General features: G+C 39.9%; 1 protein-coding gene across 1 annotated transcript; it reads right to left on the reverse strand.

Moving 5' to 3' along the window:
* Positions 1,864–25,735, reverse strand: CNRIP1 (cannabinoid receptor interacting protein 1). Its single transcript, XM_018055440.1, has 3 exons — positions 25,191–25,735; positions 23,010–23,160; positions 1,864–2,845 (listed from the first exon to the last, which is right to left on the reverse strand). The coding sequence occupies exons 1-3, from the start codon at positions 25,367–25,369 to the stop codon at positions 2,681–2,683; spliced, it is 495 nt and encodes a 164-aa protein (XP_017910929.1). The 5' UTR covers positions 25,370–25,735; the 3' UTR covers positions 1,864–2,680.

The following is a 25,880-nucleotide window of genomic DNA, read 5'->3' on the forward strand; positions in this document are numbered from 1 at the left end:
TCCCAGGTTTCCCTGATAGCTCAGTTGGTAAAAAATCTACCTGCAATGCAGGAGACCCTGGTTCAATTCCTGGGTTGGGAAGATCTCCTGGAGAAGGCATAGGCTACCCACTCCAGTATTCTTGGGCTTCCCTTGTGGCTCAGCTGGTAAACAATCCGCCTGCAATGTAAGAGACCTGGGTTCAGTCACTGGGTTGGGAAGATCCCCTGAAGGAAGGAAAGGCTCCCCACTCCAGTATTCTGGCCTGGAGAATTCCATGGACTGCATAGAGTTGGACACGACTGAGTGACTTTCACTTTCACTTTTCATTCTTACATGGAAGGTTCACAGGCAGCAAGAAACAAACCCCCAGCTAACTTTTTCCAACCCAGTAAGATTTGTGCTTCCCAAGTGAACATTACAATATTGTTACCAAGTGGTAAGTTACTTTTCTTTTCTCCCTCATCTATGTGCAAATATATTTATATATATTTAAGAATATTTTTGGCCACACTGCATGGCATGTGGGATCCTAGTTCCTCGACCAGGAATCAAACCCAAGCCCTCCTACATTAGAAGCACAGAGTCTTAACCACTGGACAGTCAGGGAAGTTCCATTAAGTCACTTTTCAAGAGAATGGTTCTTTGCTTTTTGGAGATTTATCCTCAACCTGCATGGAGTACTGGCTTTGTGCCAGGTGTCTTGCAGTGTCTGGGAGCAGGCAAGGAGGCCTCTACCTTGATAGACACGCACAGTTACAGAGCCACATCCTCAAACAGCTCAGCTACATGGCTGGCTGATGGAGGACTGGTCACCCTGGAAGAGGGAATGGAGAGAGGGGGAGGGCCATTTTTTGATTGTTCACCAAGAACTCAAGCCTGCGTTTGCTTTGTTGGAGCTAGGTGGAGTATTCCTGTGTAATGGTCAGAACTGGTCTATGGGTAAATGTGCTAATTCTACTCCAGGTATATCCCCCGGCCTTGCAACATAGGTGGAGATCTTGTAACAGAGAAAAATAAACTTGATTCCATATTGGATCTATTCCTTTAGCTCTAATCTTTGTGTTCTGGTGCCTGTGCTTTGTCATGCTGGCTCTGTACCTTTTGTAAAAGAATGTGGCCTATAGTCTGAAATACACAGGACAGCCCATTCTCAAGGCTCTGATCTTTAAAAGTGTACTACTTTTCTAATCATAAAGAGATTAAAAGGTTTCAGATGATAGAGAATAACATTTGTCTTGTTGAAGGTTTCCAGGAACATCATGACCTGACCTATGCAGACAGCTGCAAGAAAAACGACTCCGACATTAAGAATTTTGCAACAATCAGCCATGTTTCCTCCATTTTTAGTATTCTGAAGGATGCCTGAATTCAACTCAGGTAAGATGGTTCTTTGGGACACTAGTCCACCATCTTCTTGGGTTGCTGGCTTTCCAAATAAAGTTTTTTTCTTTGACCCGACACATTGTCTCTTGATTTATTGACCTGTCATGCAGTTACCCGGAGAAGGCAATGGCACCTCACTCCAGTACTCTCGCCTGGAAAATCCCATGGACGGAGGAGCCTGGAAGGCTGCAGTCCGTGGGGTCACTGAGGGTTGGACACTACTGAGGGCCTTCAATTTCACTTTTCACTTTCATGCATTGGAGAAGGAAATGGCAACCCACTCCAGTGTTCTTGCCTGTCAATCCCAGGGACAGGGGAGCCTGGTGCCCGTCTCTGGGGTCACACAGAGTTGGACACGACTGAAGTGACGTAGCAGCAGCAGCACCACGCAGTTACCAGTACCAATTTGGACTCAGGAACAATCTTAGTAGAGCTCACCTGAAGCAGAGGTCTACCTGCTGAACAGATATTGCCCAAACTAAGAAGGTAAGTCAAGGATGATTTTCAATATCTTTATTAAGAAATATCAAAAGTTGATTACATTTCCATACACAGTTTTACAAAGTTCAAGTGAAGGGGAATGTAGGGAGGCCATCAGTATGCCTGTTTGGACACCACAATCACTTACCAAAAAGGTAACCTTGTCACTTTTGGTCACCTTAACAGTGGTCCACACAAGGCTCTTTCCCACTTCCACTAGGCCACAGCACAATACATTACTTGAGTTTTACTAAGTCATAAATTCTCTTCTGTCATTATCCTTCCCTGAAAAAGCCAAGCTGTTTATAGAAAGCACAACAGTTGAGTCCCATTGACTGCTGTTTGCATCACATTTTCACAAAGCCTGCTCTGAGAGTTGGGAAACATTGCAAGCTACATGTTACCATAGCACACTTGGGATGGAACCCACGCACATTGTTATTTTTTATTTAACATTTAACAAAAAAGAGGGAAGCACTCAACTTGGAAACAAAACAGCACAGTCATCAGTGGAGAAGTTAAGTGCGGGACAGCGCCTGCAGATTCTACGATGCTCCTCCAAGAGGTCACCAGGGTAACCAAGAACAACTGGAGGCAGGGATACCAATACAGAATACAGAAAGAGAGCCTCTTGGGCAGGGAACATCACAATCTTCTGTGTCAGGGATATTGAATCAGAGGGGAATTACACTTTCAAAAATAATCAGGGCTAATGGGTCCTTGGCACCCGACAGGACACAGCAATGGTGTGGTGTGCCTCGGGGAAGGCTTGTGCTGGGTCAACTAAAACTGGGTCTCTGAAGAGACTGTCCAGCAGCATCAGGAAGTACTGTCTTCAGAGGAAGGACTCCTTATTCACCCACATGAGACTGCGGGTCTCGTTGGGCTTGCATTCGTACTCAATGACGGAGAAGGGACTTCCCCACTGGCAGTGATCTCGCTTGTGGTAATTGTAGAACTTGACCTGCCACATCGTCTCGAAGGTCCCAATGTCGGTGAACTGAGGGAAGAGAAACACACCCTGTCAAAAACTCATTCTGCCACCAGCAATAGACAAGAGCTGGTGTTCGTGGAAGAGGTGCAACAGGGAAGAACAGATCTGACTCCATATTAGAGCTGTTTCTTTTACTTTAACCTTCACATTCTATTGTTTTTGCTTCGAGGTAAGAATGTTACCTGAAATCCACAGGAGAGCCCATTTTCAAGGTTCTGACTTTTAAGAGTACACTTTTCTATTCATATAGAGGTAAAATGTTGCAGAACAGAGAAGAACATTCATCTTGTTGGAGGTTTACGGTAACATTGTGACCTGACCGGTGTGGACTGCTGCAAGAATAAAGGATTCCTGCACTAAGAGGTTTGCAATGACTAACTCTCCTCCCTACACTCTGCCCCTCACGTTTTAGAAACCAGTATAATGATTCCAGGCTCCTGTGATAAAAGCTTAGGCCTTTTACTCTAACGACCGATCTTCTTTGTTACAAGAAAGATTTTCCTGAAAAGCTATCTGTAAGTCATTTATTTCTCTATAAAATCATATTCCCATTACACTTATTGCATTTGCTATGATACTGCCTTTAATAAAAATAACTCCCCAAATGTATATGTTTCCCAAATTTAAGTTCTGGAAACGACTCTTAGAATTTCAGAATTTCAGAGCTTGCCACAGAAGGGAGATTGGGAAGAGAAGAGAGGGAATGGTGTTTAATTATTGTTTTTGGTTTCTGTTTCAAAAACAGTTGTACAAAATAACGTGTGTACATCAGGACTAAACATAAGATACAACTGCCCTCCCATCATTAATTTCAACTCCAGGAATACCTATCTTATTGAGAGCATTTGCTTGCTAAAGACGCTAACTTTCAAGTACTATTGAGTGTTTATAAGCCATACCCATGCCTCAGGTTTTGACTATACATTATCCAAAGCCACAGTTGAGTACCTACTGTGTGCCTTGCACATAGAAATATTTGTATAAGGGATGCTCCTTGCTCTCAAGAAATTTGCCTTCTTCTTCCAGAAGAGAGGCCCTGAAAACACTGCACAGAATTCTCCAGAGTCATGAGCACACAATTCTCATGTAGCTGAGAAGAGGGTACAGAATACCCTAGAGGCCACTGGGCAGGGGCTCAAGTGGCCTGCGGGGTAGCCTGACCCTGCCACCATCTCCTGGAGCTATTTAGGGGACCTGGCATTAAGTAGCATGATGCCTGCTGTTATTTTCTCCTCTGACCCTCCCTTGTCATGGGAGGTTACAGGGACTGACTTAGTAGGGTTCTTAGACTTGTCAGGAGCCAGAAGACATGGAGGGGGGAGGGCAGTGAGCAATAGGAGCCTTCTGCTTGCGGCTGCCACAGGGGGAGGGTGATCAGGTGCTTCCCAGATAGCTTTCCAAGATGCTTTCAAAATTATATCCTGCACCATTGCCTCATCTTGTTAATCTGATCCCAAAACAAGGTTTGGCTTGCCTTTGGAAAATTTGCTTGACTTGTAACAGTGGATGATGTACCTCGAGTCCACAAATCTTTTCTCAGCTAAGAAAATGAAGTCTCTCTCTTTAGAAAGTCATAACTTAAAGATCTGTGCACAAATATGCAGCTTTATTCATAAAAGCCCTAGACTGGAATCAACCCAAATGTTCCATCATTTACCTGCTGATAGACACATTTTGGTATATCTATTAATATAAAAAGGCTTTTTACTTAACAATAAAATAGAACATATTGATTCAGGAAGCAATAAAGTTGGATTTCAAAGTCATACTGAGCAAAAGAATCCAAACCCCAAAGAATATATGATTCCATATATGTTTGTACATATATATGTATATCTATATAGTTTGTAGTTATAGAATGCCAGGCTCCTCTGTCTATGGAGTTTTCCAGGCAAGAATATTGGAGTGGGTTGCCAGTTCCTACTCCAGGGGATCTCCCTGACTCAGGGATTGAAACTGCATCTCTTGTGTGTCCTGCACTGCAGGTGGATTCTTTACCTGCTGAGCCATCAGGGAAGCCCCAGAATATAATCTATGCTGAGAGGAAATATCTGTGGTTACGTAGGTTACCTGAGGTAGGAGGAGGGGATAGATGATTGATGAAAATGTACCAGAGGCAACTTTTTGCAGGTGACGGAAACATTTTACATCTTGATTGGGGTAGTGGTTACATGAGCACATGTATGTGTTTGTTAAAACTTATTAATCAGTATACTTAAAATGGGTATATTTATTATATGTAAGCTATACAACAAAGTTGATTAAAAATTAGAAATATTGATTTTTAATGAGCAACAAGGAGATAGGTATTCTTAACCCTGCCAGTGGGAACTGAATTACACAGCCTTTTAGAAGGGTAATTTGTATCAAGTAAAGCTGTGAACATACTTGGGTATAGCAATTTCACTTATAATTTATCTTGACATCACAGTGTTCGGAATAGTGAAAAACTGAATACTAAATTTCCATCCTTAATTACAGCATATCTATATAGTGGAATACTATGTAACAATTCTAAATGTAAACATTTAAATAAAAAATTTCTATTATTCTGTATTGTTACCTGAACTAAGCAGAGTACCAACAAGACTGTCTAGCATTAATTTCATTAAAATTATACATGCTACGGACTTTCCTGGTGGTCCAGTAGTTAAGAATCCGCCTGCCAGTGTAGGGACACGGGATCAGTCCCTGGTCCAGGAAGATCCCACAGGCCGTGGAGCAACTAAGCCCACATGCCACAGCTAATGAGCCTGTGCTCTAGAGCCTGTGAGAAGCGACTGAGCCGGGGGCCACAGCTACTGAAGCCCATGCGCCTAGGACCTAGGCTCTGCAACAAGGGAAGTCATAGCAATGAGAAGCCCGTGCACCACAACTAGAGAGAAGGCCCCACTCTCCGCAACTAGAAAAAGCCTGCATGCAGCCACGAAGACCCAGTGCAGCCAATAAATAAATTACATTAAAAAAATTACACATGTTAATGCTGATGGAATGTTTCATTTTCTTCTATGTACTTATTGGCACTTAAAGATTTAACGATCAAATTTTACTTTTATAATCAGAAAAAATGTTAAGCCAAATTGTATTTACAAGTTTTACCAAACAGATAATATCCTTAACATAAAATATGTTAAGAACTACTAACAACATTTGGATAAAACTGAACAGTTCATTAAAAAAATTGGCTAACTCTGAAAAATATAAGAGTTGGACATGACTGAGTGACTTCACTTTGACTTTTCACTTTCATGCACTGGAGAAGAAAATGGCAACCCACTCCAGTGTTCTTGCCTAGAGAATCCCAGGGATGGGGGAGCCTGGCGGGCTGCCGTCTACGGGGTCGCACAGAGTCAGACACGACTGAAGCGACTTAGCAGCAACAGTATTATTAGTAATTAAAGAAATACAAACTTTCAGAGTTTTGTATCTTGTTCACCTATCAACTTAGCAAACATTTTCAAATACCAGAAGCAATTTAAGCCTAAAACTTTAGGAAAGTATTATGAAAAATGGTGGTATATCTGTACTCTGAATATGTATAATCACTAAACAGAAATTTAGGTTTTTTAAAAAGTGTAGTATTTATTTATTTAGCTTTGGCTGTGCTGGGTCTTTGCTGTTGTGCAGGCTTTCCTCTAGCTGTGGTGAGTGGGGGCTATGCTTTGAACTTCTTACTGCGGTGGCTCCTTGTTGGGGAGCATGTGCTCTGAGGCATGCAGGCTCAGTAGCTGCAGTGCATGGGCTCAGTAGTTGTGGTCGGTGGGCTCTAGAGAGCAGGTGCAGTAGCTGTGGCACACGGGCTTAGGTGCCCAGTTGAATCTTTCCGCATCAGGGATTGAAACTGTGTCTTCTGCATTGGCAGGTGGGTTTTTTTTACCACTGAGCCACCAGGGAAGCCCAGGAATTTAGTTTTAATGATGACAGAAGATGATTAAAACAATGTTAACAGAAAAAAGATGGCTGAAAATGAGCTCAAATACACTAAGATGTATAGAGAAAAGGAAATGGAAAAATATTAACAATAGTTCCCAAAGTAAACTTTTTCTATCTTTCTACTTAGATTTTCTGCAATAAATATGTTACTCTTATAAGCAGAAAGAATATTTTAAATGGTGAAATGGATCTATCACCCCTGAAAAATTAACACGAATATCCCTCAAACCCTAGGGATTTAATAAAATCTATTTGAGGATACATATATCCTAATGAAAACATTACAACTTTGTTTATAATACCATCCTTAAGTGGTAATAATAAACTGATATCTCATTTTACAAATCACCGAGATGACTTACTATTATTTTTTACTAACGTAGGACACTGTACATTTTAAGTGCAACTGAATTAAGTTATAAAAATATTTTATAAACACCAACTAAACTTTCGCAGGAGCAGCTTCAAACAAGGTTAGCTAAGTGGGAGAAACAATACTGCGGCCTTTTTGGAAATAGATAAAAATAAAAGCTAGTCACAAAAACAAACAAAGATGATTATGACCACAGGCAATAAACAAAAATGAAAGTCCTTAAGGCACTACACTTACATCTGAGTAACCTTACAACTAAGAAAGTCTCTATCCAAGAATTCTCAGTGACACAGTAAACCAAAACAGAAATATGTTGACAGCAAGTCACAGCTAAAAATTCTACTTTGTTTCTCTTTTATTAATGTTGGATTCAAGGTCATGTTATAGCAAACTTAACTGCTGCTGACTAGGCATATATTTTCCTCTCTCCCACATCTGAATTGTTTTAACTTCTCATAAGCGCTCTTTCTATTCTTCCTTCTGGAGCTCTATTTCCTGGCCATTTCTACCTAACTCAGGATTTCTTCTGTTCTGGCTAAGAACAGATGGGGTCTTCAAAGCCGACATTGTTTTTGAAGAACAGAAACAACTACACGCTCTCTACCCTCTCCCAACCCATCTGTGCCTGCCAAGGAAAATCTACCCAGGCAAGCTCCCCAGTGATGCAATTAGACAGTATAATTCTGTGCATTTAATAGCTATCTTTTTAAAAATACACAATTACTATCACTTAATCTCATTCAGTCTTGTGACTGGTTTTAACATCTCCATTTTGTGGATGAAAGAACTAATTCAGAGAGGTTAAATGAGTTGCTCTAGTTCTGTGCAGCCAGCTAGTGGTAGGAGCAAGTCAAGAACCTTGGTTTCCTAATTTTCATCTAGAAAATGATAACCAGTGTACAAGCAAATGAGCTACAAGCTACTGAACAGTGTTTCTTTTTTTTCCCTGAATGAGAAGAACATCTATGAATTGTCATGTGTAGAATGTTTTAGGAGGCCACTACAGACTGACTGTATCTCCCCAAAATTCATATGGTGAAGCCTAAACCCCCAGGGATGGTATTTGGAAGTGGGATCCTCCAGAAGTAATTATGGCGGGAAGATGGAGCCCTCATGAATAGGATTAGTGCCCTTATAAAAATAGACATAAGAGGGGTGATCTGTTTCTCCCTTCCTTCATGTGAGAACACGGTAAGAAAGAAGCTGTCTATGAATCAGGAAGAGTGTTCTCATCAGACACCAGGTCTGCTGGCACCTTGATCTTGGATTTCCGGCCTCCAGAACTGTGAGAAATAAATATCTGGTGTTTAAGCCACCCAGTCTATCGTATTCTGAAACTGACACTCTACTAAAGACCTGGAAATTTTATTTACTTCAGTGTTCTTACAAGTTACAAGCCTTGGTACACTTTTATTTGACAACTAATGTGAAGGGGAACCCATCAGATTCTAAGGAGAGGAGACTCATTTGCTGTCCTCAGTAATAAGTGAGGAATCTTGACTTGCTAATAAACAGTAAATATCTTATTAACATTGTTTTTCTGTTGTGCTGGGTCTCTGTTACCCTGTGCAGGCTTGCCCTGATTGTGGAGAGCAGGGGCTACTCTCTACCTGCGGTACATGGGCTTCTCACTCTGGTGGCCTCTCCTGTTGAAGAGAAAAGGCTCTAGGCACAAAGGCTCTGGGTTGCGGCACTTGGGCTCGGTAGCTGTCGTGTGGGTTTGGTAGTTGTGGCTCATGGGCTCTAGAGTGTGGGGTTAGTAACTGTAGCACATGGGCTTAGCTGCCGAATCTTCCCAGACTGGGGATTGAACTCATGTCTCCTAAATTGGAAGGCAGATATTTAATCACTGTACCACCAAGGAAGTCCTGAAGAATTTGTTTTAAACAATTTCTGTGGTGGTCTTACAACCATATGACCTAGAATCCCCAGAGTACTTCTCTCCATTCACCATTCTACTCAGTTTCACCTGTGACATGTGAAATTCATTAAGAATAAAGTGACTCAGAAATTCACTGACTTAGGAGCACAGAATGAACTTATTGTATTGATAGAGACATGATGTTACTTCATTAGTAAACAAATTCAGTATAAATAAGCATCTATGACTTTTAACTGTGGTATGACCTACCAATTCCTACTGGATTCCGAACATCTCTATTCCTGTACTGTTTGAAGTTTTATTAGTAAATCCTTATTTTCCATTTCTCTTAGCTGAATATATAGGGTTAAAAGTTCTAAGTCTTGTAAGTATGCTTAACTTCATAAGAAATTGTTAAACTTTTCCAAAGTGATTGTGCCATTTTACTTTCCCACCAGCAATATGACTTTCAGTTGTTCATTGATACATTCTCTCCAAAAGCTGACATTGCCAGTTCTTTTAATTTTAGCTGTATAGCAGTAAGAGGAAGAAAAGCAATAAAGAGCAGAAACCAATTAAACAGAAAAAGGAAAAACAGTAAAGAAAAACTGATGAAACTAAAATCTTCTTTAAAAACTGTCTTTAAAATTGATAAATCCCAGCAAAACTGAGCAGGAAAAAGAAAGCAAATTACCAACATTAGGAATGAAAGATGCTATCACTATTGATCCTATATTGGTAACAACATGGGATCCTTAGATTAGGAACAACGTTATATCAATATGGGCTTCCCTGGTGGCTCAGTGGTAAAAAATCTGCCTGCTGATGCACGAGACATGGGTTCAATCCTTGCATTGGGAAGATCCCTGGGAGGAGGCAATGGCAACCCACTCCAGTATTCTTGCTTAGGAAATCTCAAGGACCGAGGAGCCTGGCAGGGTGCAGTCCATTGGGTTGCAAAAGTGTTGGCCACAACTTAGAGACTAAACAGCAACATATACCAATATATTTGGTAAACAAATATACAAATTCTTTGAAAGACACAAACTATCACTAAATCTCTAACTACTAAAGAAACTGAATTTGTAATTAAAATTCTTCTAAGGAAGACAATTTCAGGCTCAGTGGCTTCATTGATAAATTCATACACTTAAGGGGAAAATACTGATTCTACATAACAGAGGAAGGAATACTTCTCAATTCATTTTGTGAAGCCACTGTTACCCTGATACCAAAATCTGGGATATTATGGGTAAAGGAAAGTTGCAGACAAAAATTCTTCATGGATTTATGCATAAAACTTACATATAATTTTATTTGCTTGAAATATTTGTAAATCAAATCCAGCAATACATAATAAGGATATTACATTGGAGGTTTATCTTCAGAACTCAAGGATGGTTCAATATTTGAAAATCTATGTAACCTGCATATTAACAAAATAAAGGAGAAACACTATGTAATCATATCAATAAATGCAGAAAGAACATGTATTCAACTTCCTTATACCTTATTAAAGACTCTGATGCTGGGAGGGATTGGGGGCAGGAGGAGAAGGGGATGACTGAGGATGAGATGGCTGGATGGCATCACGGACTCGATGGACGTTGAGTCTGAGTGAACTCCAGAAGATGATGATGGGCAGGGAGGCCTGGCGTGCTGCGATTCATGGGGTTGCAAAGAGTCGGACACGACTGAGCGACTGAACTGAACTGAACTATACCTTATTTATACTTATACCATCCTTATTTATACCTTTTACCATCCTTATACTTTATTATCATATATATAATAAAAACTCTCAGCAAACTAGGAATAGAAGAAAATTTCTTCAGTCTGATTAAGGGCCATCAATAAAAAAACAATAGCTAACATCACCTTCAATGTTAAGTGAAGCGAGTCCTTTTCCTATAAGATGGAAATAAGGCAAGGAGAGCAGTTGCTTCTATTCCTGTTCAGCATTGTATTAGTGGCCCTAAGTCAGTATCGTAAGGCAAGAGGGGGAAAAAGGGAAACAAAACTTTCAATTCACGGTAAAAGTATGTGTGCAAAAACTATGAAGCAATTAACAAGCAAATTCAGCAAGTTTGCAGGACCCCAAATCAATTTAGAGTAAATCATATTTCATAAAGAAATACACTAGCACTGAATTAGTAGTAGTATTTTTACTATTTGGCCAATTTTGTGGGTGAAAATTTGTCTTGTATTATTTATATATATATATTTATCAATAGTGAAATTGTCATTTTTTAATATTTATTGATGATTTGCATTCCTTTAGCCTATTATTTTTTGCTTATTTTTCAATTTCCCATGTCCTTCTCTTTCAATTTCCTATGTCCAGTAAGGTTCTCTTCCTTACTGGTTTCTAAGAATTCTTTATACATGAAGTAACAGATTGTGGCAAAATATTAGAAAGAGTTGACATGAGGAACACATTTTATGTTTGGGAACGCATGGATAAGGCCACCTTCTGGCACAACCCAGGTTCACCACAAGCTCATGTAGTGCTTGCCTCATTCCTCCAAACTACCCCCAGTCTCTTGTCTAAGAGGGCCAAACAAAAGGGGACTAATGTGATGACTATCGTAATGCAGACAGAATCTCCCTTTGAGCTCTCTCCTTGAAGGGACTAAGTGGAGAATTAGTCCCATTAAAATACAAGTCAGCAATACTCTTTGAAATGGGGGTGGAGGCTTTTAGAGTTGCGTGAAGAGTCGGACACGACTGAGCGACTTCCCTTTCACTTTTCACTTTCATGCACTGGAGAAGGAAATGGCAACCCACTCCAATGTTCTTGCCTGGAGAATCCCAGGGACAGGGGAGCCTGGAGGGCTGCCGTCTATGGGGTCGCACAGAGATGGACACGACTGAAGCGACTTAGCAGCAGCAGTTGTTGTTGTTTAGTCACTAAGCCGTGCCCAACTCTTTTGTGACTCCACGGACTACAGCCCTCCATCAGGCTCCTCTGTCTGTGGGATTTCCCAGGCAATAATACTGGAGTGGGCTGCCATTTCCTTCTCTAGGGGATCTTCGCCACCCAGGGATGGAACCCACATCCCCTCTGTCTCCTGAACAGAGGTTCCTCCTGTACAGGCAGGTTCTTTACCACTGAGCTGTCAGGGAAGCCCTCAGAGTTGGGTATCATTCATTGATTCCCTGTGCCAGGGCCTCTGGAATTACGTGAATAAAGAGATCACTGCCACTAATCTAAGTCCGATGGCATTTGATAACATCCTGAGTTCAGCTTCAGGGCTGCAGCATGGTCTGCACGGGCAGTGGTAAATCGAGGCGACAATGCTCAACCATCCATGTTATAAACAAGCTTTTCACATGTCACCAAGTATCATTTGCCTTTTAAGGAAAATTTAATTACCTTTGTTTACAATGTTTAACAGGAAATCTACATTTATGTAATCAGAGTTTTCCATTTTTAATCTTTGAGTTTCTTCCATTTCTTTTAGGTTTAGATACATTCTTTTCATTTTGATTTTTTTTACAAAGTTGATGCTTTAGAGATAATCTCATAATCCATCTGAAATATTTTTTGATCAGGAAAGAAGGAAAGGCATCAGGAAAGAAGAACAGAGCCTCCCAAATAGCCAATTATCCTAGCATCATTTATCCAACGTTTAAAAATCTGAGAAACTATCTTGAGGTAACCTTAGACTTATAAGAAGTTGTTTTGGTGTACCTTTAATTCAGCTTTCCTTGCTAGCTTCACCTACTTGATTAATTGACTTTACCTAGACATCTCAAGACTTCCTTATTGTGTAAGTGGTTATGTCAGCAATGTATAATATTTAAGCTTGACAAAAGTTTTGTCATAGGATAGTGTTAAAGCATATGCAAGGCTTTCATCACTAAAATGAAATTTTCACTTAACATTTCAGCTGCTTACTGGATCAAGAAAACTTCTAATTTCAGTTAATAATAATTCTAATTTCAACTGTAATTGAATCAGCCTATCACTGATAAAATACAGATGCAAGGCCAATGCACAAACCAAAAGCTGTATGGTCATTGTTGGAACAATCAATCACCTGCTTCTTCTAGAGTAGAAACTATATCTAAGGACCTAGGCTTTACTGCTTGGACTCATAAAATGTGAAATACCATTTTAAATCTTTTGGGAATGATGTACAATATAAACATAAATGAAGTTAGAATTAGAGGAAAGTTAAATCACATAAAATCTAAAATTATGGGAAAGCCAAAATAGACTGTCGACTATGAAGAAATAACCATCTTCATTTTAAAAGAAAAAATCATAATAAAAAAATGAAAAATGTTAGTGTAATTGTATTTTGACACAATGGAAAACAAAATAGAGCAAAAGAGAAATAGGATAGATATGACAGATTTTTTTTCTTTATTAGGAGTCTGTGATTTAAAAAAATAATTTTCAACAGAAGCATTGACAAAACATGAAAGAACAATCTACAGAAGAAACAAAATTAAATTGACATGTAGAAATGTTCATTCTTGTGATAGTGAAAAGTAAACTAGAAAATCTATTACATTTGAAGTAATTCTCAGTGATGTCATAATTATAACAAAGTCAGTAGGTTTCTTCATTGCTAGCAACATTGTAAAATAGTATGTACAACTTAAAAAAACAAATACCAAAATGCTATACTGGAGAAGAGCCTTAAAGATTTAGTTCTTTTGACCAAATATTTTTACTCAGATTGAGGTGGATATATACATGTATATGTGTATATACATATATAAAATTTTACATTATAGCACTTTTTATGATGGGACAATCAATATATCTAATATCTGGGTAAGTCTAATCATGATACATTGTGATACAGTCTTATATTACCATTAAAATTTAAAAAATATGTAGAAAGTTGGACAAAATATACTAAAAATGATTGCAACTATAGAATGTATTTATGTGGAAGTTAATCTGAAAATGAACCAAATAAAAATGTAGGGATTAGTGGTGCTTTAAAAGGTTGCTCACACTTCTGAATCTTATCTTGATATTTCAGTTTTTTAAAGAAACATGCAAATCCCTTGAGATGCTGGGATGCATTGCCATACTTCTCGGCATGCCTGTACCCAACCAGAAAGGAATCCTATATGGATTTGTTGGATTTCTGTCCTAGTTGGTGTCATCCTAAATGACAGTATTTGAGAATCTGACTTCTTCAGCAAATAACTAGTATCATACCCTAAGGGTAAGTTTATAATTTTTATACCATGTTACGGCTGACAGTGGTCTTAGTGATCAAAGAGTAGAATCCATCTATTTGTATTAAAGAAACAGGCCCACTGAGTTAAGCCTGGGATCCCAATGCCTGGGATCACAGTTAATTATGGGGCTTCCTTCATGGCTCAGATGATAGAGAATTGTCTGTAATGCAGAGTACCTGAGTCAAGAAGATCTCCTGGAGAAGGGAATGGCAACCCACTCCAGTATTCTTGCCTGGAGAATCCCATGGACAGAGCAACTTGGCAGACTACAATCCATAGTGTTTCAAAGAGTCGGACACAACTAAGGGGCTAACACACAGCTAATTATAGAAGAAGATGGCATCCTAATACCTTCAGAACTTCCAGTTTTAATTCTGACATTCTAGAGGTTTCCTCAGGCACCCACACCACTGACGTTTCCCTTGATAAAGTATATAAATTTAATAATCCAGGAATTTGCTGCTTAACTGACTGTATTTACCTGGATAATTCAAGGTTTTGGTATTGCCTGTGAGAATATGTTATCTCTACACTTTATAAAATTTGAGTCATAATAATGGTAACTTAAAAATGCCACAGGATAATGATGAAACTAGCTGAAAGCTTCACCACTAGAATGAACATTTGAATTTAATACCAGAGCTGCTGACATAATAAGAAAACCTCTAATTTCCATTGTTTTCCTGAGAATCAGCCTACTACAAATAAAACACAAATGCATGGCCAATGCTCACACCTAACGCTATGTGATCACTGCTGGAACGCTCAACTATCAATCACCTGCTTCTTCTAGAGTGGAAATTATATGGAAGAATCTAGGCTTTACAGATGGCACTCAGGATTCTGGAGTTAGAGCATAGAGATTCTTTTCCCCACAACACATCCCAAAGGCATTGAGTAACTTAAAAGCTCCCCAGCCTTTTAGGAGGTACCTAGACAGGCAATCCAGACTCATGTGAGCAATAAAATCACAGTATGATTTGTGATATGGATATGGATATGTTTAAATTATACTCACATTAAAAAAAATACCGTGTTTCAGTCTCATTCAAAATAATGTAGATGTTCTTAGTTTACAAATCCAATTAAGGTTTTAACCAAGTTCTAAATTGTTTGTTAATCGTTCTCCCTAGTGTTCTTTTTACACTTACAGCAAAAGAAGTGTGACTGCACACCATTTTAAAACCAGAGGGAGTTATAGCTCTGCTCCCCTCAGCCCATACTGGCTCCAGGGAGAAGGTCTCCTCTCCTGTCCTGTGACCACCTGGAACGGGATAGTCTCATCTACTGTGACTGCCTCTGTACCTGACCCAGTGCTCAGTACCAGTTCAGTGAAAGAATGAACAACTTAAAGTCAGCCCACCGGCCTTTTGAGCTCTCATTCGAATTCTGATAGATGGCCAATAGGCATATGAAAAGATGCTCAACATCACTATTAGAGAAATGCAGATCAAAACTACAGTGAGGTACCACTCACACCAGTCAGAATGGCTTATCATTAAAAGGTCTACAAATAACAAATGCTGGACAGGGGGCAGAGATCTGTACACCATTGGTGGGAATGTAAATTGGCGCAGACACTATGGAAAACAGTATGGAGTTTCCCCCAAAAAACTAAATATAGAGTTGTCATATGATTCAGCAATCCCACTCCTGGGCATATGCCCAGACAAAAGTAAAGTTTTAAAAGATACCTGCATCCCTATGTTCAAGCAGCACCATTTAGCCAAGACATGGACACAACCTAAATGTCCTTTGACAGATGAATGGATAAAGAAGATGTGGTGCACACATACAATGGATATTACTCAGCCACAAAAAGGAACGAAATAATGTCATCTGCAGCAACTTGGATAGACCTAGAGATTATCACATTAAGCAAAGTAAGTCAGAAAGAAAGAGACAAATACCATATGAGATCAGTTACATGTGGAATCTAAAATACTATACAAATCAACATATCTATGAAACAAAAACAGACTCACAGATATAGACAACACACTTGTGGTTGCCAAGCGGGAGAGAGAGTAGGGGAGGGAAGGGAAAGGAAGTCTGGGATTAGCAGAAGCAAACCATTATACATAGGACAGAAAAACAACAACAAGGTCATACTGTGCAGCACAGGGAACTATGTTCAATATTTTATGACAAACCATAATGGAAAAGACTGTGAAAAGACTATATATATATAGTCTTCCGGGATTTTCCAGGATTTTCTGGAAAATATAAACATATATGACTGAGTATCTGGCGTGCTGCGATTCATGGGGTCTCAGAGTCGGACACGACTGAGCGACTAAACTGAACTGAACTGAACTTAGCTGTACAGAAGAAATTAACACCACACTGTAAATCAACTAAACTTCAATAAAATTTAAAAAAATAAAAATAAAATTCTGATAAGCAATTGCAATTCTGCTTCCAGTTAATCATTCCTTTAACTCTAATTATTGATACATATGCTATTCTTGATACACTAGAAGGACACTTCTTTGATACAAAAGAAATTTATTTTGATCCACCAGTCTTTTACTGGATATGTGATCTTCAAATATTTTTTTAGAAGTCTAAAATACCTTTTAAAATGTGTTTCTGTAGAAATGGATGGTTTTCTCAGAAAACCAACTAAAATGGACTCAATAAAACATTCAAAGCCTCTCCAAAGGCAAACTTCTGGACTAAGTTGAAAGTTATGTATATTCTTTCCAAATATCTTTACTTTGGATCCTGTCTTTTATGGGGAAATTCTGTCAGACTTTCAAATAACAGCTAAATCATATACCATGTAAACAGTTTCAGAGCACAAACTATGAAAATGTGCCCAATTCATTTTACAAAGCGATTAACTCTAACACCTCAACTTAAACTGTGTAGTCCTTTGCCCATTTCCCCTTCTAATCTACACATTGCTACCAGACTGATTTTTAACAACTGGCAAATCTTATCACCGTTACCAGGAAATGGAAGTCCTACACTGAAATGTTTTTTAAATGGTGATAATTAGTGGAGTGGAACTGTCAGATGAAACTTACAAAGATATAAGTTTGTAAGAAACTGACAAAATGTAAACAAAAGCTATTTGATGCCTTTAAAAAGCAGCTGAAAGCAAGACAGAAATCAGTTACTCTTGAAGGATCTCAATTCTAACAATTAAGAACTGTCCCTGTGGTTTTTTGCCTGAGGGTGCTCCCCAATCACAGGCAGTTCTGGCAGAAGGAAACAGCAGTTTTATCCACTGGAAAAGGGAGAAGAGTGTCCTGGGCTGGAAGAGCAGCTGGAAATTTAGGGAGAAAATCCTGGAAGCAAGAGAGCTGTAGAAGAGGTGAGACCCCAAATCTGACTGTGGTTATGCCATAATTCTACAGGCTAATCGCCATGTATAGGCTGCTGGGAGGGGGCTCTTCCTGCTTGAAAAAGCAGACAAACCAGTAAAGAGTCTATTTCCCCCACCAAACAACAGAAATTTATTGTTTCATAGTTCAAGAGGTTGGTGGTGGTTTAGTTGCTAAGTCGTGTCTGACTCTTCTGCGACCCCATGGGCTAGAGGACGCCAGGCTCCTCAGATGTCCCAGATCAGGGTGTTGGCAGGGTTGATTTCAAATAAGGGAAGTGTCAATTCTTGAAAGAGAAAGTTATGCTGAATAAGATTTGGAAGTTTGCTGCTTTTTTGTTTTTTTTTATTTTTTTTTAAATTGAATGCATTCCTAAACCTGAGAAGTTGAAGCCTTAATGGCTTGAAAGTACCAAAGCAAAGGGCTCAGGACTGGCAGAGAAACAGGAAATTTAGAGGAACCTGAGGGTGGATGGATACCAAAATCATAGTATAAACTGTCCAATTCCTTAGCTGACTGCTAAACTCCACTGGGACAAAGGGGACCAGGCTAGAAAAGCAGCAACTGGAAGTTGAAAAAAATTCAGCAGAGATTTCAGCTGCTATCCTGCTGGAAAGAAAGAATTTGCAGCTTCAGTCCCGGAATGTACCGCAAAAATAGAATAATCCTCAGAAGAATAAAATAAACTAAAATCAATAATATGCCATCTATAACATTTAGTTTCTAATCAAATATTATCAAACAAGTAACAAAAGAGGAAAGCGTGACCCATATTCAGGAAAAAAGTCATTCCTGCTCTAAATGGGACTAGATACTAGACTTACCAAATAAATATTTCAGACAAGCAATTATAAATCTGCTCAAAGAGGTAAAGGGGTATATGGTCAAAATGGGCAAACAGATAAGGAACCTCGAGAAATGGAAACTATAGAAAATACAGATAAAAATTCTAGAGCTGAAAAATATAATGATAGAAAAAAAAATCAGAAAACAAGCATGAGTAAATTGGGGCAGATGACAAAAACAATGAACTTGAGTATACATCAATAGGAATTATCTAATTTGGAGATCCATAAAGTAAAGACCTGTAGGATAATACCAAACTGTCCAATGTGTAATTGAAGCACTACAAAGGGAGAGAATAAAGTTGGAAAGAATTTGAGGCAAAATTAAAATTAAAAATAACTCAAATTTGGTAAGAACATTAACGTATACACTCAAATTCTATCTCTGTGTGTATAACCTAAATTAAAATGTTTTAATGCAAGCAAAAGAAAGAGATAATTCAGATAGGATTGGAAATCAATGAAACAGAAAAATGGGTCAGTGAAGCATGTGAAAACAAAGCTGGGTTTTTGAAAAAGCCAATAAAATTGGTAAATCTCTAGCTAGACTGGTTGGGGATAAGAGAGGAATGGAAAATTATAAACATAAAAAATGAGTGGACATTATTAGAGATCCTAACACATCAAAGGATGGTGGAGGATTATTACCAACAATTTTGTGCAAACAAATTTGACAATCTAGTTGAAATAAATGAACGATATCAAAGACAAATTACAAAAATTAACTCAAGAAATAAAACCTGAATAGCCCGTTATCAAAGAAGGAAGGTGAATTTGTAACTAAAAACCTTTAAACAAAATTAAATGCATACCTTTATTGGTGAATTCTATCCAACATTAAATAAAAATAATATTTTAATAATAATAATATAAACTCTTCCAGAAAACAGAAGAGTGAACAACTTTCAAATAATTTTATTATTATTCTGATACCAAAACTAGACAATGACAATACAGAAAAGAAAACCACAGTCTAATATTTCTCAGGAACACAGATGTAAAATCCTCAATGAAATGCTAATGAATCAAATCCAGTCATATATACAGGGAACATACCATTGACCAATTGGTATTTATCCTAGTATTCAATAACTCAAAGTTGTTTCAACATTGAATAAACAATAAAATCTACTAGAGAATAAAGAAGACATTATATGATTATCCCAGCAGGTAAAGAAAGAATCTTTGAAAACATATGACACATTCATATTTTTTTAAACCTCTCAGTAAAATTTCAGTAAATTAGTGATAGAAGGGAACTTCATTAACCTGATAACACGCATTTAATAAAAAACCCTACAGCTAACATCGTACTTAGTGTTGAAAGACTGAATGCTTTCTTCCTGAGATTAGGGGAACAAAGATGTCCACTCTCATCAATTCTGCTTAGCATCAGACTGGAGGTCCTAGGCATTGCCATCAAGACAGAAATAAAAGGAATATGAATTGAAAAAGAAGAAGAAAAACTTTTTTTTTGCAGAAGACATTATATCAAACATGGAAAAGCTTAAGTGTTCTACAAAAAAAAAAAATCCCAAACAACTATTAGGATTAATAAGTGAGATTAGCAAGGCCTCAGAATTAAAGATGAATATAGAAAAAAATCAATTTTATTTCTATAAATAGTAAACCACCATATATAATAGTGTTTAAATATGAAATACGTAATGAAAAATTTAACAACATACGTATAAAATCTGTACAGGAAACACTGTAATGCATTATAAAGAGAAATTAAAGAAGACCTAAATAAGCAGACATATTCATGTATCACAAGACTCAATATTAAAGTGTCAAATCTTTCCAAACTGCCCAATTTGCAAACCCAATTAATATTCCAGTTCTTGGAGAATTGGAGGATGAACTGACAAGTTCATGCTAAAATCTATAGCATCTAGGCCCAGGGCCTAGAATAGTCAAAATGACTTTGAATAAACAAAGCTGAAAGATTTAGGCTATCCAATTCAAAGACTAAAATATAGATCATGAAATAAAATGTTTTAGCTCTTATAGGTCTTTTGCATTTCCAAACTTAAAAGACTGATATAATTAAGTATGTAAAGTAACTAGAATTCTTATACATTGCTGGTAAAAATATGAACTGGTACAACAATCAGGATATTTCTCATATGGCTAAACGTATACTTACCATGTGATTTGTTAAATCTCCTCTTAGGTATTTACTCAAGAGAAACGAAAACATGTTCACTTTAAGAGTCATACTCAAATATTCATAACAATTTTATTTATAACTCCAAAGGCTGCAAACAACCCAGCTGTTCATTTATTGGTAAAGGGATAAATAAACTCTTATATATCCTTACCATGAAATACTATTCAGTAACAAAAGGAACCAACTACTTAAACAAAAACATTATACTACAACATAATGCTAAGTGAAAGAAATCAGGCACAATGCTATGATTCTATGTACCATTAGAACTGTTATTGAGACAAAAAGCTCAGAGTGGCTAAGACTGGGGGCATTGGCTACAGGTAGGCATGGAGGAAATTTTCAGGATGACCAGAAATGTTCTATATTTTTATTGGGGTGGTGATTATACACTAGTCAAAATCTATGTTACTGTACACTTTAAATTGGTGTATTAATATATTTGTGCTTCCCTTGTGGCTCAGCTGGTAAAGAATCTGCCTGCAATGTGGGAGACCTGGGTTTGCTCCCAGGGTTGGGAAGATCCCCTGGAGAAGGCAAAGGCTACCTACTCCAGTAATCTAGCCTGGTGAATATATTTACATACAATTTGTATGTAAATTGCATACCAAAGTTGACTTACAAACCTTCAATGGATTCCCAGAAGCATGAAGATAAATTCAATAAGCAGGCCCTGTAACATCTAAGCTCTGTTTACCTCTCCAGTTTAATCTTTAAAAAAATTTTTTTTTATTGGAATATAGTTGATTTACAATGTTGGGTTGCTGCTGCTGCTGCTTCTAAGTCGCTTCAGTCGTGTCCGACTCTGTGTGACCCCAGAGACGGCAGCCCACCAAGCTCCCCTGTCCCTGGGATTCTCCAGGCAAGAACACTGGAGTGGGTTGCCATTTCCTTCTCCAATGCGTGAAAGTGAAGTCTCTCAGTCGTGTCCAACTCCTAGCAACCCGATGGACTGCAGCCTACCAGGCTCCTCCGTCCATGGGATTTGCCAGGCAAGAGTACTGGAGTGGGTTGCCATTGCCTTCTCTGACAATGTTGGGTTAAATCCATCTTAATCTTAAATCAGTCTCAACCTCACTGTCTGCTCAAGCTATGCTGGGCTACTCATTCCTTGAAACACATTTATTGCTCTCCTCCAGCTGTTGATCTTTGTAGCTCCTTTTTCCTCAAGTGTTCCCTCTTCTCTCAGCTCTTAAGAAAGCCATCCCTTAAATCTTGGGCTAGACTAAGACCCCTGGTATATGTCCCAAGGGTACCACTACTCTTTTAGTACATTTTGTACAATAATAATTATTCACTTTATTATTGATAATCTTGTATAAAGTATGTTTTCCTCCTCTAGATTAGAGGCCCTATGAAGCCAGGGATATCTATTCTGTTCACCACTCTTCTCCCAATGCCTGATATATAGAAGAAGTCTTTACATATTTGTTGATAAATCAGCCAAACAAGAAAATAATAAAATTAAAAATTAGAACCTTAAATATTAGCATTTTCAATGTAACAACATATTAAAAATGATAAGTGACATTAAGTAGGGTTTCTTTTAAGAAATGAAGAGAAGTTTAGTATTTCAAAGTATTTCCATAGATGGATGGATAAAGGAATGAAATGAAATTCAACACATCTCCCAGTTATCTCTTAATGAACCAGAAAAAGGATGCTTTAACAAGATAAATATTTGAAACCAACAGTATATCTAATAGTGAAACGGTGGAGATAAGGATTACCACTATTCGTGGAAAACATTATTCTAGAACATTAGCCAATGCAATAAGGACAGGGAAAAAGACCCCCAGAAAACGACACTATTATATGAATTAATAGATTATGACTGTCTACCTGAAAAATCCAAGATCACTGAATGAAGAATTTTAGTAAGCAAGTTCAGTAAGGTGGCCAATACACAAACATGTTCTGTAAAAACAATGCAATAGTGGTACAAGTATAGGCAGATCAACGGAACAGATAACAAAAATGTAGGGAGAGAATTAAATTTTTGCCACAAAGAAATTACTATAAAACGGATCATCGGAGAAGCATGGATTATTTAATGAACTGTACTGAGACACTGGGCTTCCCAGGTGGCTCAGTGGTAAAGAATCTGCCTGCCAATGCAGGAGATGTGGGTTTGATCCTTGGGTTGGGAAGAACCTCTGGCGAAGGAAATGGCAACCTACTCCAGTATTCTTGTCTGGGAAATCCCATAGACAGAGGAACCTGGCAGGCTATAGTCCATGGGGTCACAAAAAATTGGACATGACTTAGAGACTAACACAACAACAAGTGGGACATTATGAATGAATATATGAAATTATGAGCTGATATAACATTTCATAGTATTTGATTTTATATCCTTTCTTAAGGGAAAATCGTGATTATTGTCTTTTACATGGTTTCCGTTTGCTTTGGCATCATACCCCAACACTCCCAAGTAGACCTTACCGGCATGGTGATCTGGATGGGCTGCCGTTCTCCGCTCTTGGTCGGGGCCACACCTTCTGTGTCATACGTTCCCGTATATACGATCCTGTCCCCATCGGGCTCTTTAGACTTCAGTTCCAGTGGGACAACCACACCACCAATGGAAATGTTCCTGCAATGGACTTGAGTTGATCATATACGGTAGAAATTAGCTTAGGCACCCTGTCCTGGTCTGGACCATAACCCTGGGCAGAAACCATACAGGGTTGGCTAACAGAGACACTGTGGTGTGACAGAAAGTTCTGAAACTATAGGGAGCTTGTCTTTCCCAACTAACCAGGCATGTGAACCTAGATCAACTGCTTAATCTCTCTGGACTGACATGAGTATTCTCATCCAGAATACTTGTACAAGGTTAAGTCAGATTCTGTCAATGGTCTTCCTCTTAGTTTCTCATCTGTGGAACTTTAAAAAACCTAGCTATACCCAGCCTATCTCAAACACTTGGCTTGGGGTGTGGTTTGGGCATTTGTAAATTAATTTTAACATTGCAGAGGTGATTCTAATGCACGGGAAGAATTCAAAACCACTGAACAAGTTCTCTAATAACTTTTTTTCTGTTCCAACAACAGAACATTAGGGGTCCCATGATTTGGGGGGTACACTTCCTCAAGCCAGGCATATACCAAAAATTCTCACTGCATCATTTCCTCATGTTAGGGTAATGGTTCTTGAAGTGTCATCCCTGGACCAGCAATGTCAGTATCACCTGCCAACCTATCAGAAAGCAAATTCTTAGGCTCCACTCTAGTGGTAGAGTTTACTACATCTACTTAAGGTGAGGTTCAGTCATCTGTGTTTTAAAGAGCCCTCCAGGTGATTCTCATGTACACTCAGGTTTGAGAACCACTGGTTAGGGCATTGAAGCACTTTGAAAAAATTAAAGTATAACAGGAAAAAAAAGTTTTATCATTAACACAAATTTGTTTTTAGATTAACTTGAAAAACAGAGAACTATCCTGAGGGAACTAGACTAGGTAACTTGGTAGAAGGGTTTGCCAGGAAAAAAGGGAAAGGAAAAGTCTAGATCGTATCTAGATGCACAGAACACCTGGAAATGTGAGGATAATGGATGCTTGGAGCTGCTGGGGATGCTGACAAGTAAACAGACCAAGAGCATCAGAAGCAACCCAGGTTTGATTCTAGGTCTTTCAACTGGAGCCTGGCACCTAGAAGGCCGATACAACTTTGTTGAATTAAGGTCAACTGCGGGAGACTTAACCTATCAGCCCTCTCCACCCCACCTTCTGAACTCAGCAAATGGAAGTAGATAAAATACAGGGTGGTTTCTTTCCTCTTTCCACACTAGACTTCACACCCTGCTTAGGTAGAAGCTGAGAGGTAAAGGACTCCACCTCTTATGGTAAAGGATACTTCCCCGTTCCTGCACTCTTCTACACTGACTTTCTAGCCCGAGGTTTACTGGATACATTAACCTCTGACAGCAGAGATGAGACAGTTTCTGCCACACACACACACACACACACACACACAGATACACACACACCACCATCCTTTTGTTCTAAGGATGCTGCTAATCCCATCACCAGGCTGAACAGACAATTCAGGAGAAAGAGAAACACACCAGGCAAGGGAAACTAGGCCTAAGCGGGGAAGGCTGCTCTTCCAGCCCCGGGATTCCAGGCTCATAATGGCTGATGGATGAGCGGCAAGCATCCTTAAGAAGCCCCAATAATCATCCACCCCCAATTTTATACCTCATTACTCAGCCTTTCTCCCTCCTTCAGTCTCGCAGAACCCGGCGGAGATGAACCAGAATTGCGGTAGGTGAAGCCCAAGGCGAGCTTTCCCCCTCCGCCCCACCCTGGCCGCCTGAGGGTCCGCATCAATGGCTGGACAGAAGGGATGAGAAATTTACAAGAAAAAGCCCCCAATCCCCTGGCTTCCAGTTGCAGTTTTAAACACCTCACCCTTCAGGCGTGGAGGGAAGCGAGAATAGCGGAGATGACTTAGGGAGCAGACAGCTGACCTCATATCTCCCCCCAACAAAACCTCCTGGGCCCTCCGGGCGAGGTGAGAGGCAAGAGGTGCCCGGAAGAGGCTCTGGCTGTCCCGGGGGCCTCGTTCCACCCAGCGTATCCCAAGCCGGGCCGGTCAGCCGCGGCGCGCGCCCGCACTCACTCGACCTGCAGCGTGGTGGGCTTAATCTTCACCTCCACCTTGTAGGAGGAGCCCGTGAGCAGCTTGATGGTGCGGTTCTGGCCGAAGCGCTGCCCGTCCACCTTGTAGAAAACCGGGCCGTCGTTCGGCTGGATGCGCAGGGCGATGGAGAGGCGCACGAGGCCCGGCAGGTCTCCCATGGCTGGGCGCGGGCGGGCGCGGCGGCTCCAGGGGGGCGGAGGACTGAGCCGGCGGCGACCGGGCGGCTGGAGCGAGGTGGGCGGAGAGGAAGCGCGGGGAGGGAGAGGGAGGCGGCGGAGCGGAGGCTGCCGCTAGGAGCCCGAGCCGTCGCGGCCGTCAGCCCCGGCTTCCCAGGAGCAGCTCCGCAAGCTGTGCTCCCCAGCCCCCCTCGGCGAAGAAGCGGGCCCCAGGGACAGCTCCGAGGGCCGGTGCTCCCGCATCCCCCACTCCCCGAGCCGCGCGCTCCGCGCACCCATGGGGCTCACTCCGGCCCGCAGGCCGCGGGCCGATCGGCGAAGCTGGAGGAGAGAGAGTTAATCCTGTTTACGCATTACAATCCCCTTCAGCGGGGGAAGAGGACATTTAGGCTCCTCCTAGGGCAGCGCGGGGCGGGCGGAGGGGAGGATGGGAAGGAACCGGGTAGATCCTGGGTTTAAGAGGCACTACATCCAGCCGCAAGACTTCGGGATC

This window comes from Capra hircus, chromosome 11 (assembly GCF_001704415.2).
Source record: "Capra hircus breed San Clemente chromosome 11, ASM170441v1, whole genome shotgun sequence".
Taxonomy (NCBI): domain Eukaryota; kingdom Metazoa; phylum Chordata; class Mammalia; order Artiodactyla; family Bovidae; genus Capra; species Capra hircus.